The sequence below is a fragment of the Prionailurus bengalensis genome, chromosome B1 (assembly GCF_016509475.1).
Source record: "Prionailurus bengalensis isolate Pbe53 chromosome B1, Fcat_Pben_1.1_paternal_pri, whole genome shotgun sequence".
Taxonomy (NCBI): domain Eukaryota; kingdom Metazoa; phylum Chordata; class Mammalia; order Carnivora; family Felidae; genus Prionailurus; species Prionailurus bengalensis.
In genome coordinates this window covers 126,600,043-126,625,017 of record NC_057344.1, presented here as the reverse complement: position 1 = coordinate 126,625,017, position 24,975 = coordinate 126,600,043, and the positions used below count along the sequence as shown (strand labels likewise).

The window sequence follows — 24,975 nt, the reverse complement described above, 5'->3', positions numbered from 1 at the left end:
GAGAGAGAGAGCGAGCACTGGAGGGGCAGAGAGAGAGGGAGAGAGAGTATCCCAAGCAGGCTCCGCACTGCCAGGATGGAGCCTGATGTGGGGCTCACAAATCATGAGATCATAACCTGAGCCTAAATCAAGAGTCGGACGCTTAGCCAACTGAACCACTAGGCACCCCCGGAGCAAGTCTTTTTTTAAAGCTTCCCAACTGATTCCTATATATGTGGGATGCAGAACTACTGACTTAGGAAGGGTGTGAGCGGGGAGCGGGTGGGCCAGCAGCAGGAGGAGGTGTTTGGAAAGGGCGATGCAGAAGAGAGTATTTATGGGCAACGATGGTTACAGAAGCAGGGAGAGGGCAGAGACTGCTGGGGAACACCAGTAGGCAGGGTGCCAAGAAGGCAGAATTCAGGTAACAAAGGGCCTTTCTGAAAATGAGCCCCAAGGTTCCAATTCAAGCGTGGGTGTTAGGCAGTGTTGCTGGGACTGAACTAATTGTCTCTTCAGTATGTTGGATAGACCCTTTACCTATAACTAGGATTTTGGTATTTCTGCATTATTAAAAGGCCATGAGGTGCAAGAAAGCCTTATCCATTATTCATATTTGTTTCAGGCTAAGTGCTGGATCCCCAGCTACTGAGAATTCATAAATGTCTATTTGGAAAGCACTGACCATGATTCAAACTGCTCTTGGGTTGTTTTTACTGCTTAATCCTGTTTGTCAATCTTTCTCAGTGTTGACCATTTGCATCTCTTTCCACTAATTAAAACAATTAAAATAGTTTTACTGAATTATTACTTTTTTGGCATGGATTTGCATGTTTCTGTTGGGAAGAAAGGTCAAGAAAGGTCCTAAGTATAAGAACTATGTGTATGAATATAAAATATGTGTATCAAACATTTCAAATATGATGTAGATCTTCTATGGTATGCTTTTTACAATGGTTTTTCCGAGAATTGTTACAAGACATGCCTTAATCAGATCCCATGGCTCCCTACAAATACAGTTTTCCCTGTGAAAGAATTTAAGCCTAGGATGATTTCCACCCTGACAGTGCATCAGAAGTATCACATCTGCAAGGAATATAAAAGAACCACAAGTTTCACACTACAGCTGCATGTGCACATCATTTATTCAGCATCAGAAACTCCTACAAGGTCAGCCATCAAAAACATATCCTGTGTCTCATCCCCTCCATGGACCCAACCTGCAACACTCAGGTTTCATGACCCAGAACTACTTTCTGGATGGAAACTCCAGAAGGAAATACTTTGAAATTTCAACAACAACAAAAATTCTTCCCCTGTTTTTTTTTTCCTTGACACATTTTCTCCCACTTCTCCTTTTCCTCCCCTGGGTGCTCATCCTTCAATAGCTCCTCTGCTGGCTTCCCTTCCTCACCCCCGACAATGGCAGGGCTCCCCTTGGTCTCTGTTTTCTAGGGTGTGGCTCCTCCAACAACCCACATTAGGGGCGAAGCCTAGACTGCAGCCCCCTGCTCAGGTGTGAAGCCTGCTCTCTCCACTCAACAGCTGTGTGACCTAGAGCAAATCGCCTAATTTTTCTGTGCCCTCAATTGAACATCTGAAAAAATGGGGTTAATGGCATCATACAGGGTTGTTGTGAAGATTAAATGAGTTAATAAACATTTAGAACCATGCCCAGCACATAGGAAGTTGTCAGTAATGCGTGTTCTTTTTAACAATGTCATTTAACGTATCTCTCTGCTCTCCCTTGATAGTCTCCCTGACCACAGGGATGACAAATATGAGTATTATAGAGTCGGTTCCTGAGTCTCTACTTCAGGATCTGCTCTCTGTCCAGAGAGTCACACACATATTTCTAACTGTCCCTTGGGCATCTTTGTCCTGATGTCTAATTCATACCTCTAACTCAGTATTCCAAAAGTAAAGTCACCAGAGCCACACCCCAAAGCTACCTGCCCCCTAGGTGTGTTACTATTACTGAGAGGCAGACTGGATCTTCTGCTCCATTCATTGCTGGTCACCAGGTCCGACAGGAGTTACTTGAACAGGACCTTCCACACCTATTCCCCTCTCCTCACTCTCCTGCTATCAGCCCAGATCTACCACGCTTTTCTTCTTGACTCTATCTTTCTGCTGATGTCAGACTAATATTTCTTTTTTTTTTTTAAGTTTTATTTATCTATTTTGAGAGAGAGAGTGAGAGAGGGACAGTGGGGGAAGGAAGAGGAGAGACAGAGAATCGCTAGTAGGCTCCACACTGTCATCACAGAGCCTGACTTGGGGCTCGATCTCATGGTTGGTGAGATCATGACCAGAGTGGAAATCAAGAGTTAGATGCTAAATGGACTGAGCCGTCCAGGTGACCCTTCGCACTAATATTTCTAACATATATTTCCGATCATGTCTTTTGTTGGTTTCAATCTCTCCACTTCCTCTCCAATAACTCAAGACACTGAACCGCAACTCCTCTCTCTGGAAGTTGAAGTCCATCTCAATAAAACTCTTACCTGTCATTTGAGGCTTACTGGAAATAATATGCTAGTATGGAATCTGTATTTACTGTCCTGTGTTTCTTCGTGCTGTTCCCTTCACCTGGAAAGTTTGTATTTTTTCCCACTATGCTGGTGAAACCCTACCTTTCATTTGGGCCCAATTCAAATGTTAGCTCCTTGTCAGATCTCCTCAAAATAATATAATCCCCTCCCCCCTCCTGAACTCCCACAGAACCTGCATTCATCTATAGCATTTATCAGACTCAGACTTGTCTCCCAGTCCTTGGCAGACTTCTTTTATGCCCCCTTCCAGATCATAACTTCTTCAAAGGCACTTACGATATCCTTTAAAGCTTCAAATGGGATAAAATGAATTGCAATAATAGCACCAGGAATTAAGCTCATTTATTCTGCAAAGCAGCAGCCTGTTGTCAAATGCTAACCCTCTTTCTCACAGTCCTCATAAAAAGAATGGGAAAGCATATAAATGAAGTGGCACACAAGAGGAACATACAGTGTGAGCAATTACGCCAATTCCTTTTATAGGAAGCACACAGCTGAGATAAACATGGAAGCAGATTATTTACCATCCACGTCTCGTTGCCAAATTCTCCTACTTCTTCTAAATTTTTCATTAAAGGAAATCAAGGAAGGTAAACAAAAGTAGCCCTTGGGAGGAATCAGCACAATGGAAAACCACTCATTTGTCAGCATGGCCTCAGAGAAATGTTTATTATTTTTTTAAAACTGCATCTTTTGGGGCCGGATACTTGTGTCTGCGCACTGAGGTGCACAAACACGTACACATGGTCTCTGGGTGGGCGCTGCCACACCAAACCTTGGCTTCAGTGTGAGGGGAAAGAAGGAGGGTCATTCAGGAGCTATTTACCTTCAGGGCATCCTGGGTGTCATCCAGACAGTAGACTCGAACACTGTACTCCAGAGACGAGCAGCAGAGTGGTCCAAAGATGGCCAGCTTCAGGCGCTTTGCGGCAGCTTTGGTGGTGGACTGCCCCACCAGGGCGTAGGTGCTTAGGTTCTCTGTGAGGAGGTGGCAAGCCTCTGCATCCAGCTGAATGTAGCAGGGGGTAGTGAAGTTTTCCTCCCCAACCACAACCACATCCTGCAGGACAAGAAGGAAGGAGCTGTGGTTGAGCTACTGTGGGTTCTGCTGGCCGCCATGATGGTGGCCAGTATGGCAGATAAAACAGGACCTCTTCTGCTAAGGTTTGCTCATCCTTTTCTTGTTTTGTTTTGTTTTGTTTTGTTTTGTTTGGGGGGGGAGTTGTTTTTGTCACTCTCAGGCTTTAGTGTAGCTCTTTTTCCATTCTTAATCATTCTCTCCCTTACGTCCCCTTGCCTTCATACTGCCAATATTCTTTATTTTGATGGTCCTCTAGTTAGCATTTTTGATCTGAGAATCTACCTCACTGGGATCAACATAAAATTCCAAAAGAAATCCATTAGTTATCCTCCTAATTTCAGTGTACCTGAGTTCATTACTTATGTCTGAGAATTTAATGTTTTATTTATTTATTGAGAATGTAATGTTTTAATCTCTAAGTTTCTTATTGTTTCCAAAAGTACTGTTTTATTTCAATGTCATTATAGTGTAATAGGTTTTCCCCCCAAAATCTAGGGGTTTGAAAAGATTTAGAGAGATTAAAGAATTACACAATCCCATTCTACTGTGTTCTTCCAAACTCACCCACCAATTACTTTTCAAAAAGATACACTGCTTTTCCTCAATAACCTGGGCTACTGGACTCCATGGAAAGTACAACGTAGTAAACTCGATGCCTTTAAGACACATCTCTCTGGTTAAAGAGCCTATCCTTTTAGTTTTTGAAAATATTTAGAAAGAAGTAAAAATAAATACAAGTGATGAATATTGTTAAAACAGTTACTAACTCAACCAAGTTTTGATTTATCCGAATGACTTAGGCCATGGAAGAAATCATCTGAAAAACCAAGTGTAGGACTCATAACCTAAGGGTCACAATTCCGCATGCCTCCCAGGGCAGCCAGGTATTAGGAATAAGTGCGGCAGGTAAGGCAGAAGACAATAGGGAGTGGAGGAGATTCTGGTAAAGCAGAGCACAAGTCTGTCTAAAGAGCTCAGTTCCCACTTGTTTCAGCTCATCACAGCTATGCAGGAATGTAGGCCCAGTGAGAAAACAGCCTGGAATCTTTCAAGAGACTCTGGAAGTTCAAAGTTTTATGTGAAATTTTCCAACTTTTAATTAATTCAAATTTAAAAGAAAACTTCATATGAGTGAGATAAAATACATATGTGGGCATGATTCTGCCTCTGCACTAGGCTACTTAATCTTCACAGAGGCAGGAACTGTATCTGCTTTGATTCCCACTATAGCTCAGTGGGCCCGGCTCATGGTGAGCAAATGGGTTTTTGTCCAAAAAATGAATGGCTGTGTCATCATAAATTGAGTCTCAACGATATGAAAGAAGTAGCCGCCTGGGGTGGTTGTTTATTAGTTAGATCTTACAACATCAACTGAGCTATAGTAGGAGATGGGTTGAATACCATTCATGAAATTATTTCTTCAACTGAACCTGTACTCCAAGATGAAACTTACACTGAACTGGCAAAGAGAGAAATTCAGCACCTTCAGGTTTATTTTAGCCCCAAAAGGACACATGGAAAGAAGTGCTTCCCCCCCGCACCCCCAGCAAGGTGAGGGTAAGCCTCAAATATCACCCAATGAGCATGTTACAGAAAGCCTCCAGTAAGATACAGTCAGGAATAAAGATGTTCCACGTGTCTGCCACAGGTATAAGAGTGTATTCTTTTTTTTTTAAACATAATTTATTGTCAAATTGGTTTCTATACAACACCCAGTGCTCATCCCAACAAGTGCCCTCCTCCCTGCCCATCATCCACTTTCCCCTCTCCCCCACCCCCCCATCTACCCTTGGTTTGTTTTTAGTCCTTAAGAGTCTCTTATGGTTTGCCTCCCTCCGTCTCTGTAACTTTTCCCCCCTCCCCCTCCCCCATGGTCTTCTGTTACGTTTCTCAAGATCCACATATGAGTGAAAACATATGGTATCTGTCTTGCTCTGCCTGGCTTATTTCACTTAGCATAATACTCTCCAGTTCCATCCACATTGCTGCAAATGGCCAGATTTCATTCTTTCTCATTGCCAAGTAGTATTCCATTGTATATGTAAACCACATCTTCTTTACCATTCATCAGTTGATGGACATTTAGGCTCTTTCCATAATTTGGCTATTGTTGAAAGTGCTGCCATAAACATTGGGGTACATGTGCCCCTATGCATCAGCACTCCTGTATCCCTTGGGGAGATTCATAGCAGTGCTATTGCTGGGTCATAGGGTAGTTCTATTTTTAATTTTTTGAGGAGCCTCCACACTGTTTTCCAGAGTGGCTGCACCAGTTTGCATTCCCACCAAGAGTGCAAGAGGGTTCCTGTTTCTCCACAACCTCACCAGTGTAAGAGTGTATTCTTAAGCATTGCCCTCTTTTACTCTTCTTGTCTATTTCATTTTATTGTTCTTGCTACTGTTATCATTACTCAAGTCCATAAATAGACATCGTATTAGGGCATTAAACAGAGAATTGTGCACACAGTTTAGGATCACTTGAGATTAAGACGTTGGGATGTTTTTGAGATCAATCATTTCAAGCTTAAATGGAATTGAGGTTAAATCTGGTTAAGTCTGGTCATAACTCAACATAAAGTTTACCCCTAGACTTCAGTCCTGGACTTTCAGCCCTCTGGTAAGGAGTGATCCCATCATGTGGCCAAGGGAACATGTCCACAGAAAGGAAATTAGAATAATCCCTGGGATACCCTTCTAACTCAAACACTACTTTTCCCTAAAATACTGAAGGCTTGAATCTGAATCTTCGCATACATTTTTTTCTGAAAATTTCTTTCCTAAAAGAAAAATACCATAAGTAATCACAATGTATCTAATATTTATGGATTGGATATTTTGTAATGGTGACACAAAATACAGTGGTAGCTTTCAAAACTATTAGACACTTTTTGATATATTCCTGAAATATGCTTTCTCAAGAATACTCTAAAATGTAATTTTTAATATGGCTATTTTCCATTTAAACAACAGGTACTGTCTTTCCAAGGGATAATAATGAAAACATGCAAGCTTTTTTTTTTAAGGTATTAGGTATAAAGTGGTCATGGTAAATATAACAAATTCGTTTGCATGTAACTTCAAGTGCTGATGGAAGGGTTCTGCTGACAAGAACAGGATCTGCTTAAGGCACTGTCCTTAACAGGTTATGATGGCAACAGACACACATAGCCAAGATGTCACAGGTGTTCTTCATTCTAGTGGAGCTTCAGGAATGCATTGTTTTTCTGTTTCCCCAAGTTAAGTTCAGAAGAACTATATCCCGGGTATATGTCTACAATGCCTACCATTTTCTGACCCAGTTGCAATGTTTCTTTACCTGCAAATTTAAAAATATATATATATGTTTCCCTTCCCAATACACTGTATGTATGTTCCAAGGGGGACTTGTGCAAGACTCTCAAGTGTACTTTCCTTAGAAGTTAGCCAATGCTTGACCATCATTTTCACTGTGCCTACCCATCAGTAGCTAAAGCATTCAAGAACTAGTCTTTCCTTCTTCCTTCCTTCTCACACTCTCTGCCTCTCTCTGTCTTTTTGAGTATAAGCTAAAATTCCATTCATGTTCTGCTTTAAAAACAAAAACTTTCCCATAATTACTCCAGTTTATCTAAATGAATTGCTCTTGTGTTCCATCTTTATCCCAACAGAAGCTCACCTCCCACTGCCCCTGTGCTGCCTGGTTCTTGAGCTGTATCTTCCAGTCCTCAGTATTGGGATCTGCACAGTGATGCATAGTGAGGATGACGGGGCGGGTCAGCAGGGCTCCCGGAGGCCCACAGCTCACCACAGGGGTCAAGAGTGTCTGAGTGTCTTCCATGGGTGGCCTAGAAGAAGAGCAGAGATTGGCATGAGTGACATTTCCATAGCATGTATGTACTATGTATTCATTGAGATTTTAGATCTGAAGTTGTGCAAATTGTTTCTTCTTGGGATTTTTGCGGGGGTGGGGGATGGTGCAGGGGCAGAATTATATGGGAAGACATGTCCTTTATACCAATACTTTCATCTTCAAGACTGGAGAAATTTATGATAACAGTGAATTTGCCAGTGTCTCTTTGATCCCCTTCCCCCAGACACAGACAGACCTGCCTTTGGTAATTTTCTTTGAATTCATGTGCAGATACTTCCAGGATGGAACAGGAAGGAATAGAGTCCTTATGAGGTTACACAACCATACTTTCTTTTTTTTTTTTTTCTTATTTAAAAAAATTATTTATTTTTTTTTTTAATTTTTTTTTTTTCAACGTTTATTTATTTTTTTGGGACAGAGAGAGACAGAGCATGAACGGGGGAGGGGCAGAGAGAGAGGGAGACACAGAATCGGAAACAGGCTCCAGGCTCTGAGCCATCAGCCCAGAGCCTGACGCGGGGCTCGAACTCACGGACCGCGAGATTGTGACCTGGCTGAAGTCGGACGCTTAACCGACTGCGCCACCCAGGCGCCCCCAAAAAATTATTTATTTGAGAGAGAGAAGGAGCGAGAGAAAGAGAGGCAGGGCCAGAGAGAAGGGGAGAGAGAGAAGCCCAAGCAGGCTCTGTGCTGTCAGCTCAAAGTCCAACGTGGGGCTCAATACCATGAACTGTGAGGTCATGACATGAGCTGAAATCAAGAGTCAGATGCTCAACTGACTGAGCCAGCCTGATGACCCCACAACCATCTTTTCTGATAATACTTGCCATTACTCTCACAGCGTTTTAAATACTTTTAATTTATTTTTAGGACCTAACTTGAAAAATACTTCAAAAAAGAAAATCACTTCAGAGTAAGGACACCCTAGAGCTAAATTTCTTCCAGATGACTTTCAGGGATAATTCAGGCTAGTAAAGCAGATTCATTCTTTCACATATGACCAGGCAGAATACAGAACTGTGTTCTATAGTTCTAGAATTTAAAATGAAATATTTCTACTTGTATACTTCATACTCAGAGAATCGGGGTGGAAAGAACCTCAAAGATCTAATTTTTTTTTAATGTTTATTTATTTTTGAGAAAGAGACAGAATGAGAGCAGCGGAGGGGCAGAGAGAGGGAGACACAGAATCTGAAGCAGGCTCCAGGCTCTGAGCTGTCAGCACAGAGCTCGACGCGGGGCTCGAGCTCACAGACTGTGAGATCATGACCTGAGCTGAAGTTCGACTCTTAGCTGACTGAGCCACCCAGGTGCCCCAAAGATCCAAATTCTTTATTTCCACATGTTTTTTTTTTTTTTTAACTTTCTTCAGTCATTTCCCTAACAAGATTGTAATCAACAAATAAATGGATAAATTAACCCAAAGCTGATATGTGAGCAAGTAGTCCCAACGCATGGGGCAGACTGCCCAAAGTCTTAAAACTAACAAGTGCTAGCATGGGGACTAACGCCAATGCCTTCTCAACACAATACTCAAAACTACTCTGTCAGAATAGTGTGGATAAGAGATCATGAGCTGAGTGTTTCAGAGGAGGTAGGACCCCTGGGGTCAACAAGCACCACCTTCCATACAAAGTAGGAGCCTCTCTACAATATGCTGGCTTGTGGCTGGTGCTGTAGACACATCCAAAATGGTACTCCACTACTATTGAGGGTCACCTCATATATTATCGATTCAAACCTACAAAACGTTCTTAGGAGAAATACAATTTGCCTTCCTGATCCTTCTTTCCACATATCTTTGGCCTGCTTTCTCTCCACTTCAGCATGAGAGCCTTTCAAATATTTAGAGATTGCTATGATGCCTCTAGAAAGTCTTCTTTATTTTAGACCAAACATTCTCAGTTTTTTAACTTTACCTAGAAAAGCATGGTTTCCAGATATCTCCCTATTTTTCTACCTTCATCGTTATATAGATGTCCATTGGTGTTCCTATGTCTTCACTAAAGTAAAGCATCTGGAAGTGAATATTATACTCAAGTAGGCAGCATAGCAGGGCTCCTATTTTCCTTGATTTGGAATACATAGTTATATCAATGCCTAACAAAATTGTTGCCTTAGGTTGTTCTCAATCAAATAATTATAAATGTTATTGCAGGCTTGAGTTACAGAGGAAGATGGAGATAATATAAAGCATTTCCTTTATAAAATGAGGCAATGAAGCCCCAAGGAGGTTAAGTTATTTGTTAAAGCTAACTACTCTGTGTATTCATAACATGAAAGGCTCTTAGGCTAAGTCTCTACAGTTTTGTGGTTGCAGCAATGGCTTTTGAACATATGTACAGAAATTTACATTTGGTTATTTAATTTCACCTTAACAGTTTCAGAGAAAATTTCAGGGTATGTATTTCTTAACACTGTCTTTTCTCCAAGTATAGGCTATCTCTTCTAGTCTCTCATCCTCTGTAGAGCTGATTTGCCTGCCGCTTATCTTCTCGTTCCAATCACTGTTGACATTGTAGTACAAGAATAGGACAAAGATAAAGACCTTTTTAAACATACTACTTGAAACCTCTTTCTAGTCTGACATCAATAATTTGAATTTTCTGGTTTAGCCAAATATAAACCAATTAAAATATACATTGTCCAGTTCACATCTTTCCATTCATTCACGTGGATATTATAAGGGACATATCAAATTCCTGTATAATTGTGATGGCCACTTGAGAAGGATTTTCCTTTAGGATTTTTTTCCTCATCTATGGTTAATCTATGAATATACTACACAATCTAGAAGTTAGCTTAAATCTATGGCCTACCCTAATTTAACACTCAATGAATGACAACAGCTGTTTGATATTTTTATATATAAATATATATACATCTTTAATTTATAATATACATATTTTATATACTGTTGGAAGACAGTTCTCCATGGATCTTTCATGTTCCTGCATGTCTCTTCAAGGCGATTGCATAGCAATCACCTTGGAAGGCAACGATAGTGCTGGTCTCTGGAGTACAAGGCAACCACATCCACTTCCCATTATAAAAAAACCCATGTTCTCCAAGCTCAGAGGTCCTTCCTGGAAGGCACCCACTGAGTGTGTGCAGATCATCTGACCCTCTCTGCATCTCCCTTCTGGCACTGGGGTTTTGTGAACTGGCACAAAAACGACAAAACTCTGGACAGTGTTATTGCTGTAACAAACTGTCCTTTGTCTCTGGCCCAGAAGTACTATGTCATCTATCAACATCCACCAGACTGTGGCAGCCAAGGTAACGTCAAATCTTAGAGTCCTTAGCTCCTGACAAGTATTATCCTCAGTTCTAAGAACTCAATTATAGTTTGACATATTTTCTCCTTAATAAAACTGGGCTATCCCTCCCTCCTCTCATTCTAAAATGTCATTAGGATCTCACCAACTTAAGGGTTTTCTTTCTTCCTATTTAGAAAGTAAAAGCAACTTTTATCTCCTTTGTCTTTTAACATCATCTCCATCCTCACTGAATAACAGCACATTTGTATTGAATCTAAAGTTATCCAAGTTCTTGGAAATGTACTTTTGGGAATAATAAGGTTATTGGCAGCTTGAGAAGTCTTTATCATCCGCTTCATCCCTTAGTTTTCATTTCCTCTTAACCCAGTTTTTCTTCCTTCATTCCAGTCTGAAATTCATTTTCTTAGTACATGAGTGACGTTTTGGTTTCATTGTGGCATAGCTGATATTATACTATCGGTCCTAAGCGATAACCTTACGCTTGCTAATTCTACTTTTCCTACCATGGCAACAAAATAACACAACCAAAACAAAAAACGGTGACTACATTTTCGTGAGCACAACTCTTACCTCTTGGTCACAAGTATACCTTGAGAAGTGGGCATTAAACTTTTAAGGAAGGAGACTTAAGTGGAATCCATTTCAAGTGGTCCTTGCTATATAGTTGGAGATTGGAAACATCTGCCCCTCGGTCTGCTGTTAGCAGCCGGTGCTTGAGGCAGAAAGAGGAGGGGTTCTTCTCATCACTGAGTTGGAACAGAAGGGAGAAGCTTCCCTGCTGGGTTGGGGAGCTGTCAGACCTGTACTCTCCAAGCACACCCCTGGCATGCAATATTGATGGGCACCATCCTTGAGGGAGGGATAGCAAGGGAAGGAAGGGGCAGTAGGTGTCAAAAGAATTTATTAACCCAGTGAGGTGCAAGAATGTAATGAATAGGGAAGTGGTGAAGCGGAATCCATAACAGGGAATGAAAAACAAAGAAGAAATAATGATAAGAATCTTTTCGTTTTCAAGATGAAAGAAGTGGTGTTGAAATTGGAAACATTTCCAAGCCTATATGGAAGGAGTGATTGAGGGAAGATTAAGATTTAACTCTGTGAAACCAAAGGTCAGAGTGTTTAAATCCACATTAAGCACGAATATTACAATACATAAAACAAAGCTAGTAGAAATTAAATATAAATAAGCCTGATCCATGTTTTTTTGCAACGGGCTTCATTCCTATATGTCTCATGAGTTATCTGAGATATTTAGTAAACATTCTATAAATATTAACAGCAGATGACATGGAAATGAGCACAAAGCAAAAATTAGCTGCAGAAGCAGCAATTAGGTAGAAATTCAGTAATGAACAATAATTAAAGTTTCAAAGGCTTTTCAAAGTCCAGTGAGGATACTATCATAGGAAATGCTGGATGGGTTCTGAAGCCTCTAGGACAAAGCCCTCAGAGAAGTGTTTTAGTTTCCTGTCAGAGAGATTTTCTCATCCTTTGCTTGCTGTTATCCGTGAGGAGAACTTCTCCTACACAGAAGTGCACAATTTACAAAACTTTCATAAAAGCAATTGCATTTGCTGCTCATGGCACACCTGCAAGGGAATCAGGATAAGTATGTGTATTACTTCTTTTTCCACAAGAGAAAAATTGAAATCTGGAGACATTCACACACTTGCCTACGGCCTCAAAACTAGTAACAGGCAAAGCTAGATTTCAAACACAAGTGATTTGGTTTCTTTCACACAGTGGTATATTTTGGGTTACTTATCAGGGTTCAGGGCCTTGAGACTTTTTTTGGTCTATTTGCAAGAGCAAGCCTAAAATTACTTCTTGAAGAGAATCTGTCTCCCTCCACCTCTGTGTGGAGACAAGATGCTTTCTAGTAACATACATGTCTTTTGTCAGGTCCCTCAGGATGACAATCCCACCGCCACCCTCCCCCCCCCCCCCCCCCCCGAGGCTCAGCTGCCTTTTGAAGCACACGGTTTCACATATAACTGGCAACTTGAAATATTTGCACTCTAGGTATCTGACAGGGAATATCTAACTCACTTGCAATCAAAAGCTCAATTGAGCAAAAAAAAATATTTATGGAAGCCACTCTGAAGGGCGTGCCACCATTTCCCCAGACAAGCCAGAATCTATCCCTGGATTAAGCCACAACAGCTAAGTATCGTGCTCTGACTGAATTGATGAGTCCTTGAGGAATTATTTTACTGAATTTATACTTGGGCCTTATACCATCTACTTACATTGAGGGACACTACCAGGAGTCCTATGAAAACTCATTGCTATTTCAATTTAAGGATGTTGTTAATTGTATTAACAAAAAATGTCTTCTTTATGTGGAATGAAGGGAGAAATAATTGAGCTTCTCTTGGGCATATTTTTTCCTCATGGACACATGGATTTTATCACTTACCACATTCCCCTCTTGAAAGGTTTGGAATAGTAAATTCATGACCTATTACCAGGAAATATGCTGGGAATTGCACCAAAGGTTTCATACTTTAACTGCTTACCTGACTTTGCTATCTTTTCAAATCTTAATTTTTCTCATTTTCTTAATCTACTTATTTACAAGTTTTTTTTTCCCTCCCATTGAAAAGACTGTGTTTTCATAAATCACCTGAAATCATTTCTTTATAAGTAAGATTGCAGTATATGAACACCGTGGAGAGCAGTGAGGAAATAAGATTTACATATGCCTGCACTCCACTCTCTTCCCCCTATACCTGTAGCCTTTTATATGGCTGTATGCTCAAATAAGGACTTGAAGACTCAAAAGAGGAATGTCATTGAGTTTCACTGAGAAATAATAATGTCAAATACTGTTTTACCAACTTCCAAAAACATGTTAAAATAAATCAAAACTTTCTGCTATATGGTTACTTACATAAGAGAATTTTGGCCCGCTATCCTAACATACTACTTTATTATTTATATTCAGTACCTATATATGATAGATAGTTTACATTGCCTCACCACTAACTCGCACCTTGAACTCTTCTTACGCCAACGTCCTGCAGTTGACAAATCCAATGATTTCTTCTTCTTTTTTTTTTTAATTTTTTGTTTGTTTGTTTATTTATTTATTTATGAGAAAGAGAGAGAGCAAGCTGGGGAGGGGCAGGGAGAGAGAGCGAGAGAAAAATCCCAAGGAGGCTCCACACTTCCAGGGCAGAACCTGATGTGGGGCTTGAACCTACGAACTGAACTGTGAGATCATGACCTGAGCTGAAACCAAGAGTCAGACGCTTAACTGACTGAACCACCCAGGTGCCCCAATGATTTCTTTTCTTCTTCTTTTTCTGTACATTTTAATTTTACGTATACCTATGTCAACCACTTCTTTCATCTCGAACATCTCTTTACGTTTGATTGTTCTATAATACTTCCAGTCATTCATTCTTTCATTGAAAAATATTCATTGCATAGCCACTCAGTAGAAGCACCACACCAGATGTAAACTCTGTGTTGATCTGCCTTTTCCTTCCACGTTCTATTTCGTTTTGCTCATCACATCCAAACTTTAATAGGAATATTTCCTGAAGCTCTTTCCCCTGGTCTCTACTTTCTGCCTCTGCATTTTTAACCCTCAGAGGATCCACCCACTGGTGACTCCCCATCCGCATCTCCGGCGTGAATCCCATATCTCTACCCGCACACACTGCCCACATTTAGCTCAGAATTTGTCCTTCCTCCTTGAACCACTTGCGCTCACAATTTTCCCAGTGCCCAAGGCTTGGTTCCTACACCTATCCTTTGTGTTTCATTACTCTTTTGTGACACTTCTAGCCGGCGGTGAAATCTTCTTTCTGAAATATATTTCACTTTCCATCTTCCAGACTCAGGCCTGGTTCTTCCCTTCCCCCCTCCCCCTTCACACCTAGTTTATTGCCATAGCCCAACCAGGCAGCCGGCCTTCAGGGAGTCTTCCTGTTCCCTCCACCACCTAACTCATCCAGCCTACCTCACCAGATCAATCTTTAAAACGCACTGTTATTCTCTTATTGCTTGGCTGCTCAGAGACCTTCCATGGCTCCCCACGGTTTCCCAAAAAAGTTATTTTTACCTTCATATGTGGAATGTCTAAGTTGACTTTCTGGCCTTTTGAGAGTATTGCTAAGCAAGGGCAGAATACAGAGAAAAGGACAATTAACATTGATATTTTTAATTCCAATTATTTTTCAATAAGAAATGACAAAGAGCAAAATTTCAGTCTGAGTCAGACTCATTTTTTTTTTTTAACCACTACTGGAAACAAGGCAAAAAGGTCCACGTTAGTGCCATTAATCATGGAAACTGTATCCACAGGGGAAACAGACGCTTTGTGGCGTCTTCCGAGATGTGTAAAGCAGGAGAGGTAGAAATCGTGAGCACGCCCTTACAGCTTTGCTCCCTTGTCAGAGACAGCGTGTCCCATCGCTGCAGCTCATTTGGGCTGCTCATCTGCCATTCAGGGTTTTCTCTTAGAGCACATTCAGTAATGATAAGGCCCCCTTGTCATATCCACTCTGCCACACGTAATTAAGTTCACGCCTCCCTTTAGACAGTTCACATCAGCAGATGACCAGCTGGAAAACATCCAGCTGGAAAAATCCCCAGTTTGGGATGCAATAAAGGGAAATCAGGGAGAAAGAAAATGGAGCAAAATGATCAAAATTGTCCTATAAATGACTTGAAGGAACATTCATAGCTTCTGATGCCCTCCCAATGTCTTCCCTGTTAGAGGTTCTGTCTCCGATCGTGTGAGGATAGAAAGGGTCTTCAGGAGTAAGAAACTGTGTGCGAGACTGTACCACAGTAAGAAGCAGAGGCTTGGTGCAGTGTCTTGGTCTATCTGTAAAAGAGGGACAGCATGGGACAGAGCAGAAAAGCTTCGCGGTGAGATCACCTGCCTGAGAATTCGGCCGTCCCTCAGCTTTTGACTGGGAAAAAATTGGCTCTGTGACTTGATTTCCCCAAGCCCTCATCACAGGGTTGCAGTGCGGAAATAAATGAAAGTTAAAGTATGGTGATTAAATGGTACCATGTATTCTATCATTAATACATCCTAAACGACGGAAAATAAGTGACAAGAAGAACTGCTCATTATTTGACACAGTCGTCTTCTTGTGTTTCTCGCGTTTCTTGTGTTTCCTTGTTTCATGGTCTCTCGTGCATGTTTTCTTTTGAGATCTTGAGGTTTCTCTAGCTTCATTTATATAAACAGAACTTCTTTGATGCACACCAAGTTGAACAGAGTAATTCTCTCTGCACCTAACTTCAGGCAGTACGGGTGGCAAGAAGTGATTTATAGTTTTTCCTTTTCTTTTGAGTCGAAGGAAAAGGAAAACTCAAAGCAGAAGTGTCTAGCTTTATCAATTTTTTGTTTTCTCTTTCTTTCATCTCATATGCACAATTATTCTTGCCAGGGTGCTGGCCACACCATGGGAAGGAAAACCACACCAGTCACACAATGCACACATCTTTCAGCCTCAGCGCGTCCCTGTAGCACCCCTTAAGGCCTGATTTGCAGCTGAAGATAGTGGTGATTACATGGACAATAAGAGACCCAGACACCTCACTGCTTCGGAGGATAAAGCACAAGCCATCCCTCATTTCTGTTTAAACAAAATGTCCATGTTGGCAACGGCCTTGAGTGATGGATATACTTAGTGCAAACCTTGACTTAGGACAAGAGAGAGAAGAAAAAAGTACATAAAGGGATCTTAGAGTTTGCTGATCTTTATTTCTCCTGTTGCAACAGAAGGGCGCTCTCAGGGTCTGTGAATGTTACTTTGCATGGAGAATGAAAAAAAATGAATATTTGATGTGAGTAAATACAAGCCTTTTAGTAATTTTCTGTTGCTCAAATTTAAGGCATGAATAATGCTCAAGGAACTTTATCATTTTCTTAGGTTAGTGCTTGTGTAGGTGAAAGGACACCACCCAAGGAAAAAAATGTTCGGGGTCCTCCGGATTATAAATGCCTGTGTCTCTACCTGAGAGCATGATAAAAGAGCTTTTCGGCTTTTGAAGAACAAGACTAAAAATGGGTGTTTTTCTGAGGATGAGAGAGGGAAGACAAAAGGTATAATGTGTTATAATGATAACCTAGTTCGACATTTATCACTCATGCTTTGTATCTGGAGCTCAGGGCTGGAGAGCCGATGCCTTTCCCCTTGGGAAAAACAATGATAATCACATGTAAGGATCTTCATTTCAACAAAGTCTTATTTTAAGATCTCAGTGTACTTCAGAAGCATTAATCAGTCAGACCTTAAAGCACTATTTAATACATACGTTTTATGTGGGAACTAACCAAGAGAGACCATTCTTAGATTTGTTAGAGGCCCAGACTGAAAATTGAATTTAGGACATTTAAAGTCTTCTTGTTATTTTTTACTTAAAGTAACTTCATCTTTATGACTATGATACATTCAAAACAAAGCCTTTTGACTCAATCTAATTTCTATCAATCCTAGATGCATTTAGAAAGGCTCAAGGTGGAGTTTATAAGGCTAAACCTAAAAAGGAGGCTGATAAGGCTTAAGTTAGGGAGAGTTACAAAAAGAAGAACCCGCAGGTTAGAATAAAATGCTAGACTGACGTGGGGGTGACAGGCCAGAGGTTAAGGGACTTTCTAATCTTTGTGACCTTTAACCCTGTAATGGGGATGGGGTGGATTCCTGAGCCAGGCCACATGAAGTTGATTCTCTGTGTCTATCCACACATCTCTCCAGACAATCTAAGGATCACATTTCTGGCCATTTTTCCAGCTATAATGGCCACATGTCCACTTGAGAAAAGATCTCTGGCCTTCGGCCCATACTCAAGATCTGCACAAGTGTCTGAAGCTTCAAAGATAAAGAGAAGCCGACGTTTTATAGGTCTAGGGAAAAAAGGGTATGCTAGAAGCAGGGCACTTGAGACATGTTGGGTTTATTCTTTCTATTGCACAATTCTCCTCCAGGTCAGACATTGATAAAGTCAAGAGCACCAGAAAAAGCATATTTACCTCATATTTTCTTTCCTGTGTACAGTCACATACATTTCGTAGACTCTCCCTTGGGGAATGGCCCCAGCGGGAATCAGCAAGCTTACTCCTGAATAGCAAAAGAGAAAAGCAGTCACATAAGACCTATGAATCAAAAGGAAACTTCACAGAATGCCTTTGAAGCAAGTGAAAGGGAATGAGGAGATTTTGTGGCCATGCAGCTACAAGCCTGCTTTTTCTCTAAAGACATGTAAATATTCATAGCTGCCCTGCTTTCCGTCCTTATTGGTCTTATTTGTTACCACAGCTCCCTCTGAACTGTTCTGGAATTACTCAAAGGAATGATGTAATTTTTTAAACTCTTGTTTTATTTAAGGAATAGACAGATGGTTCCACTGTTGTTTTCCTTGTAAAATGAGGGGAAAACCAACAACCGCTCTTAAAATTTCAAACAGCTGTAATGATGCATCGTTTCTAATTTAAGAAAAAAAAATCCCCACGAAATTCAAAGTCAGGGAAATGCTAACCTCAATAATATCAAAAAACACTTATTTCGGAAATATTTGGCCAGCATCAGTGTTTTTCCGTAACAGAATAGTAATTGGTGGAGAACTTCTTTCATCACACGTAACTCTAGAAAACGAACAGACAACAGACAAACTACGACTAGTTTTTAGTCAATGCAGGTCAGGGGGGTGTTTACTCAGTTGCTAATGGACACCATTTTGTAGGACTAGGGGATCACGCTTTGTTCTAAATTCACTGGGCCTATCGCAGTTCTTTCCCATTTGAGCTTGTATCAGAATCACTTGCAGTGCTTGCTAAAACACAGATTACTGGATCCTGGCGTTTTTGACTTATCGGGCCTACCGAAGTTGTACTTCTAGAAAGCTGTAGGGTGATGCCAATGACATGATGCCCGTGGACACACTGTAAGATGCCCGTGGACACAGAGAGATGCCCGTGGACACACTGTAAGAACCACCGGCCTGCATCACTGCGGGATCATCACAAAGAATAATTCCGGGTGGGCAACAACCTGTAGACACCCGTCTTTGTGATTTTATTCCAATAAATGCAGTTTACTTTCAGCTCACTAAAAACTGAAGGAGCATCGCTGTGAGTATGGTGTTTGGCAGTACTGTGAATGCCACGAAGTAAAAGACAGTGTTCCTGTCTTTGAGTAATTTAGACTTTAATTAGCAAGGGAATGGAATATGCCAAATGAGCACAGGGCAGTAAGGAAACTTGCCCGACCATGTTGGAAAGTCTCAAGAATGAAGAATGGAGACTTAAGGAGAATCGTTACTCAGAGGCGTTTGTGTAACCGGTTGGAAATGTTGAGTCACGGCCTTCTCGAGAAGGAAAGTCACATAAAAGCTCAGTGCTGTGGGAAGCACAATGTCACAATAGGGGACAGGATGGTTTGCTGAAGCACACAGTGGAAGCAGGAGGGCCACATGTGAGGCTACCAACCCTTGGTAGTTTTTTATTTTTCCTAATGGGAGCAATAAAATGTACCTTTATGTTACAGGGATGAAATAAAGCTATGAATGTAAAGTGATAAGAATAATGCCTGATGCATGTTAGGTAGCTTGTTATAAAGTAATGTATGTAAATCACCAATGCTTAGGACATAGAAAGTATTTAATACATGCAACCTCCCTCCTTTCCACTTAAGAAGCCTTTATAATAATTTATATATGAAAAAGTGACAGGTGTGAAAGTGGGAAGGAAAGGTAGAATCCAACAAATATCATGAAAAAAACCCCTGCCTTGAGAATATATAATGTTTAAACAATAAAAAACAATAGAGCATATTTTGATCTATCCATCTGATAGACTTTTAGAAATATATTTTAAATCATGATTTTAAAGAGTATACAATAGCATGAGAATTAAAGAGAAAAAGGCAAATATATATATATATATATATAACGTATAATCTCAGCTATGTAAAATGCATAGATAAAAGGAAAAATGAGATTCCTTAAGTATTTTAATTTATTAAAATATACTTTTAAAGGTATGGTGTGACAAACTGGCAAGGCATTGAAATAAGGGACTGAATAAGAGAAAGAATCAAAGACAAGTTCATATTCAGATCTGCAGACCAATCGGTTCTGTATATTATTTGGCTGTATGGCTATTTTTACACTATATTATTTTCTTATGCCACATGAGGACTTCAGGTCAATCAAATTGTTTCTTATTGCTGTATTGTCAAAAGAGCTAAGGTAGAGTCACAGAGGAATCCCTTAACCCTCTTATGGCCAATAGATAAAAACCCATCGCTAATACCGATAAATGAATATCAAACATTAATCAAACATTATCAGTCACTAACTTAAATTTACCATTGAAGTCCTTTATGGCACTTATGCTGTAGAAGCAGGTAACTAAATAATAAGCTGAAAACTCAATTATACTACAGATATACACTACACATAATGAGGCTGTGATTCCAGAGAGATTGATCAGAAGAGGGAGCGAGTACCTTACAAATACCTTGAGGTGGAAGATCGTATAATAAAGAGTTAAGTTAATAAATGAAGATTTGATGTCTACTATGATGTTCTCTGATCTCAAAATTAGTATTCTGAAGTATTGCTTCCTACAGTAAATTGGAAGTGAACCAACTAATATGTTTTCTAATTAATTTGTCCTTTTAAAGTGTGATGACAACGGCGAGCACTTCTGGCTTGCCGTTGCCTTCTGAAGCTCTATTAAAAAGAAGGTCAATGACAGTTCCAAATTAAATCTTGGCAGAAAGTTGTGAGTATAATATTTCTAGAGGAAGTGTTTTCCGAGTTGGCTGGAGGAAGATGAATGGTTTGGCTGATTTTGTCTGAAGTAATGTTGATCTACATCGAAAGTAGATTTGGGTTAGATTAGGCTCCAACTAACTTTTCAGGCCTAATGAAAACAAACAGATAAAAAAAAGATTTGGGTACAAACATAGGTTCTCAAGATCTATGTGATTTCAACCTCTAGGAATTACCTGAATTGGGAACAATCAGGTGACCCCCGAGAGAGTTGAAGGTGCCAAATGCAGTACAGGATGGATCCGTCTGCCTTGCTAGACTCTGATTCTTCACGTTGAGCGCCTCATTCTCCAACAAAGATTGGGTCATCTGAGGAGACAGCTTTGATGCAAACTCAGACAGGTCATCTTGAGGGGTGACAGCACCGGAAGTGTTATACACTTTGATTTTCAAGTTGGGCAGTGGATCCAGAATTGGAGAGTTGGTCATTGGGATTTTGTCTGAGACATCATGCAAGGCATAGACAGGTCCTCTGTACATGGCGGCAGCTGATGTGAGGTCTGGGGGTACCACCAGGAGATCTGAGTCAGAAAGAGAAAGAAGTCCATTTGCATTCTCCATTCAGGTAACTTCTACTAGTCAAGCTCACCTTGGTACTTTCTGAGCCAAACACAAATGAACAAATGAATATTCGAGACGTTTAGACTCTAAGGTTCTGTTGAAAACAGGGCAATGAGATAACTACAATCCATTTTATTGTTGGCTACAAATTAGGAGACGAGTTCATTCTGTATTTTGCCTTGAAGTCTAATCATTGTTCCTAAGGTATTTAGCTATTTCAACAGATTGAATTCGAAGACAGTGATCTGCATTCAATGACTTAGGTAATAGTTTTCCTTGTCTATACTGGATTTGAGGTCATCTGTAGACCACTATATTCATAGCTATGCAAGCTGTATTGTCAAAAGGAAAAAAAAAAAAAAAAAAAAAAAAGGACGGGGACATAGGAAATCAGTCAACCAATCTATGTATTCTTTTAAAGTAAAAGTTTAAAAGTATGACATAGAAACCTGTTAAGACAAAAAAATTATTTGTGCATCTTGTCACCTCTAGTTTGTTATATGAATGAAGTCAACAGAGTAATGACCCTGATTTTGTCTGAAGTAATGTTGACCCAAATCCATGTCTTCATGGAGCTAATGCTCTGGCGAAACTACATGACTTCAAAGTCCCCGATTTTGGCACCACACAGGGATGTTGGTCACATGCATACATCACAGGTGTGGAGTGCAACGTTAACTGACCTTGTCTCGCTGCCTTGATGTTCACAGGCTGAAAGCCTCCATTGAGCGCCGAAGAGTCAATAATATCAGACTCAAAGTCACGATGATTCTTGCGATACACAAATAGGGCCACAACTACAGAAATGGCCAGGCAAACTATCACAGCTATCACAATGCCAACATACAGAGCGACATCATCTGAATCGGGAGCAGCTGGAGAGGACAAGGAAACATTGGACCAACTGCTTAGAGAAATTTCCCACAGATCACATACATATTGTCGGTAATTTTTTTCCGACATTTATTGCCTTTTTTATAGGTTAATTTCAAATCTATTTCAAAAGCTATATAAAACGACTGTGGCCTTTCAGTGGAAAATTATCTCTGATTTCTTTTCCTTTCTCACTCTGCATCTACCCACCCACTAATCTATCTTAAATTGGGCAGCATAACAGACCATTTATTAGAAGGCATAAAAAGAAACTGGAACTAAAACCATCCCAACCCATAGGGGAAAAAAAGTTCATTACTAATTTCAGGTGGAAAAGTTTGGAAGACTGCTTTGAATTCACTGATAGTTCTCTAAAAAAATAAACATCAATATCCTGTTAGAAATATCTGGCATGTTCTGAATCTGTATATTTATTGAATCAGAATATGTTTTTAAGTATCATTCAAGTCAAAAGGTTACTTCCCACAAATAACATTCTTCTTACTTTCCCCTAAATCAGTGAACAGATGGGTGAGAACGGTATATGTAACTAAGCAAAACAAATACTAGGAGCAAACACATTGGATTTTAAAGATGTGCTTTCAGAAGATTTGGAGAGCAGAGGTCATTGTTGATAACACCAGACTTTTGATACAGATTCAGTATTACCTCTGAGAACTATGAGGGTCTCATGGTCTCTGGTCAGCGATTTACATTTAGCCACTTGTTACCGAATCAAAATGTCTGTATGGTGCAGAGTAAGATAAAGGCCTGGTTCAGTGATCATAAAGGTCAGACTACCCTAGAAGGCAATTGAGCATTTGACCAACACAGTGTGCAATCGGTCGGGAGATCTGTTTCTGGGTAAAGCAAGAGGACAATTCCTGTAAATGTTCATCTTGCCTTGGGGGCATAGAACATACTTGGCTTCAACTGCAAAAGGTGATGGAAGCTGATAATTAAAACAAAACAAACAAGATTAAACCTTTCCAGAACCCCGCAGACACCTTTAAGTCTCTGTTTTTAGTATTTTGTGACCCACAAAAATTTTCAGCAGAGGTAACCAAAGCTTCTCCACTCACTATAAAAGAGGTGATTTTACACTGGTATTGCAAATAGTCAAGAACAACCTTTTTATGCTCAATTTTATATACACGTGCAGTTTGGAGGAAGGGAGTTTTCAGATATGTGAGTCCCATGGCCTCTTAAAAGCTGAAGAGCCCCTATTCTGTCCACTACAACTCACAGCCACATAGTTTATGTAGGGGAAATGACTCATCATTTAGATTGCCAGTGGCTGACCCAAACTCTTGTGTCACGGTTTCTTTGACACGTTGACAGTTTAAAGGGATTCCCTGTTAGAAACTGCTCTCATTCAGCATTTTGTGTTTAAATATACTGTATGTGAGAGACATTTATTTTTTAACTATTATCTTTCCCAAAGTTTCCAGAATATCAACTTTCCCATCAACTAAGTCAATATTGACAGATCTTTCCAGAATACTAGTGACAGCCCAAACACTCTTGGTTGTATGAGCACTGCTTTCCAAGGGCTGACCGGACGTTGCTGCTGGGTAATATCTGAGGTCCTGCAGCAGTATTCTGAACTCCAGCCAGAACATTACATCTAAATCCTTAGGGTTTTACTTTATCAGGCTGTAATTACTTACCCAACATTCATGCTTCCTAACTCAACAGATCTGCATTTTCTCAACCCTTTACGTTTTAGCATTTGAACCTGGCCCTTTATTAGATCAGCACATTTCATGATATGGTTTGTCAGCTATTGGGACTGAAGCTTTGAATGGTAGACTGATAGATTTTAAAGCTGGCAGAAGCTTGAAATGACCCTTCTTTCTTCTCCTCGGTGGTGAAAATCTAATTTGTTTTTCATGTTAGAATATATTAGGCGCCTATTTCCTGTATGCACATCTGTGATCTAAAGAAAGGTAAACTTGAACTGGGGGCAATAACGTTAAATGATTATTCAGCAACATAAAAACTAAACATCAAACTTACAAGAAAATCCATATTCATTCTGGGTTCGCTGTTCAGTTGAGATAGGATAAAGGAAACCTTGAAAAGAACAAAAAAATGAAACAAAAATGGGAACAAAATCAAATTAATGAGGGAAACAAAATAAGAAGCATGAAAAATGGTTTAATTAAAAGAAAAGGAAAAGAAACCTGTGGTCCTTTAAAATACTGGTTCAGTACAGAATTATGATTTTGCATCTCCTGTCTGCTCTGGAGCCTTACCAAGAATTAATAAGTAGGCAGATTGAATTTCAGAGCAAAACTGGTCTCGAGTCACTAACTTTGGAGTGCTTAAAGTCTTTCTTTTATTGAGCATAAACTCTAATGGATCTAATTTATTTCAGACATCAAGGGTCATTAGCATAAGGAAAATCTTTTTTCCTTATCCCTGCCATATGCTTTAATTCCCAGGACATATTCAGTAAGGCTCTAAGCAGTTTTTTTCTTTCTTTCTTTTTTTTTTATTTAATCATAACAGCTTGCTCTTGGTCTAATAGAACTAAAGAAGACCTGTCATCATTGGTCAAAGGTTAAATACCCATTTGCTGAGCTGAGCTGAGCTGAGCTGAGCTGAGCTGAGACCACCCTTCCTCCCTCCATCTCAAATCCACCTTTTGGATTTTTGGTTGTTTCTTGTTCCTCCATTTAATAGGAATCCAATAGGTTTTGCCCAGGGACTGAGCAGTTTCTCCATGCAACGGAAACTGGATGCTTTTTATTTGAAATCACTCAAAAATCAATAGGGCCTAGAGGTTATAAGGTTATTTATTTCAGGGCTTCAGAGGAATAGTGTAAATTGGGAAAAATACAAACCTCATCTCAACAATAAATGCACAGGTAACACTAGCCTTTTTTATTTTTCTTTCTTTTGAGTATATTCTAAGATATGAAGGAAGATGATGATGATGATGATGATGATAAAAATAATGTCAAGAAGAAGGCGGGGGGAAACATT

The 24,975-nt window shown here is 40.0% G+C and overlaps 1 protein-coding gene across 1 annotated transcript in view; it reads right to left on the bottom strand.

The window, feature by feature from the left end:
• Positions 1 to 24,975, bottom strand: part of UNC5C (unc-5 netrin receptor C) — a 357,267-nt gene that overhangs the window by 27,507 nt on the left and 304,785 nt on the right. The window contains 5 exon segments of the mRNA XM_043572041.1: positions 3,361 to 3,594; positions 7,271 to 7,439; positions 17,747 to 17,834; positions 20,727 to 21,071; positions 21,795 to 21,986. Of these exon segments, the coding sequence (XP_043427976.1) occupies positions 3,361 to 3,594; positions 7,271 to 7,439; positions 17,747 to 17,834; positions 20,727 to 21,071; positions 21,795 to 21,986 (1,028 nt within the window).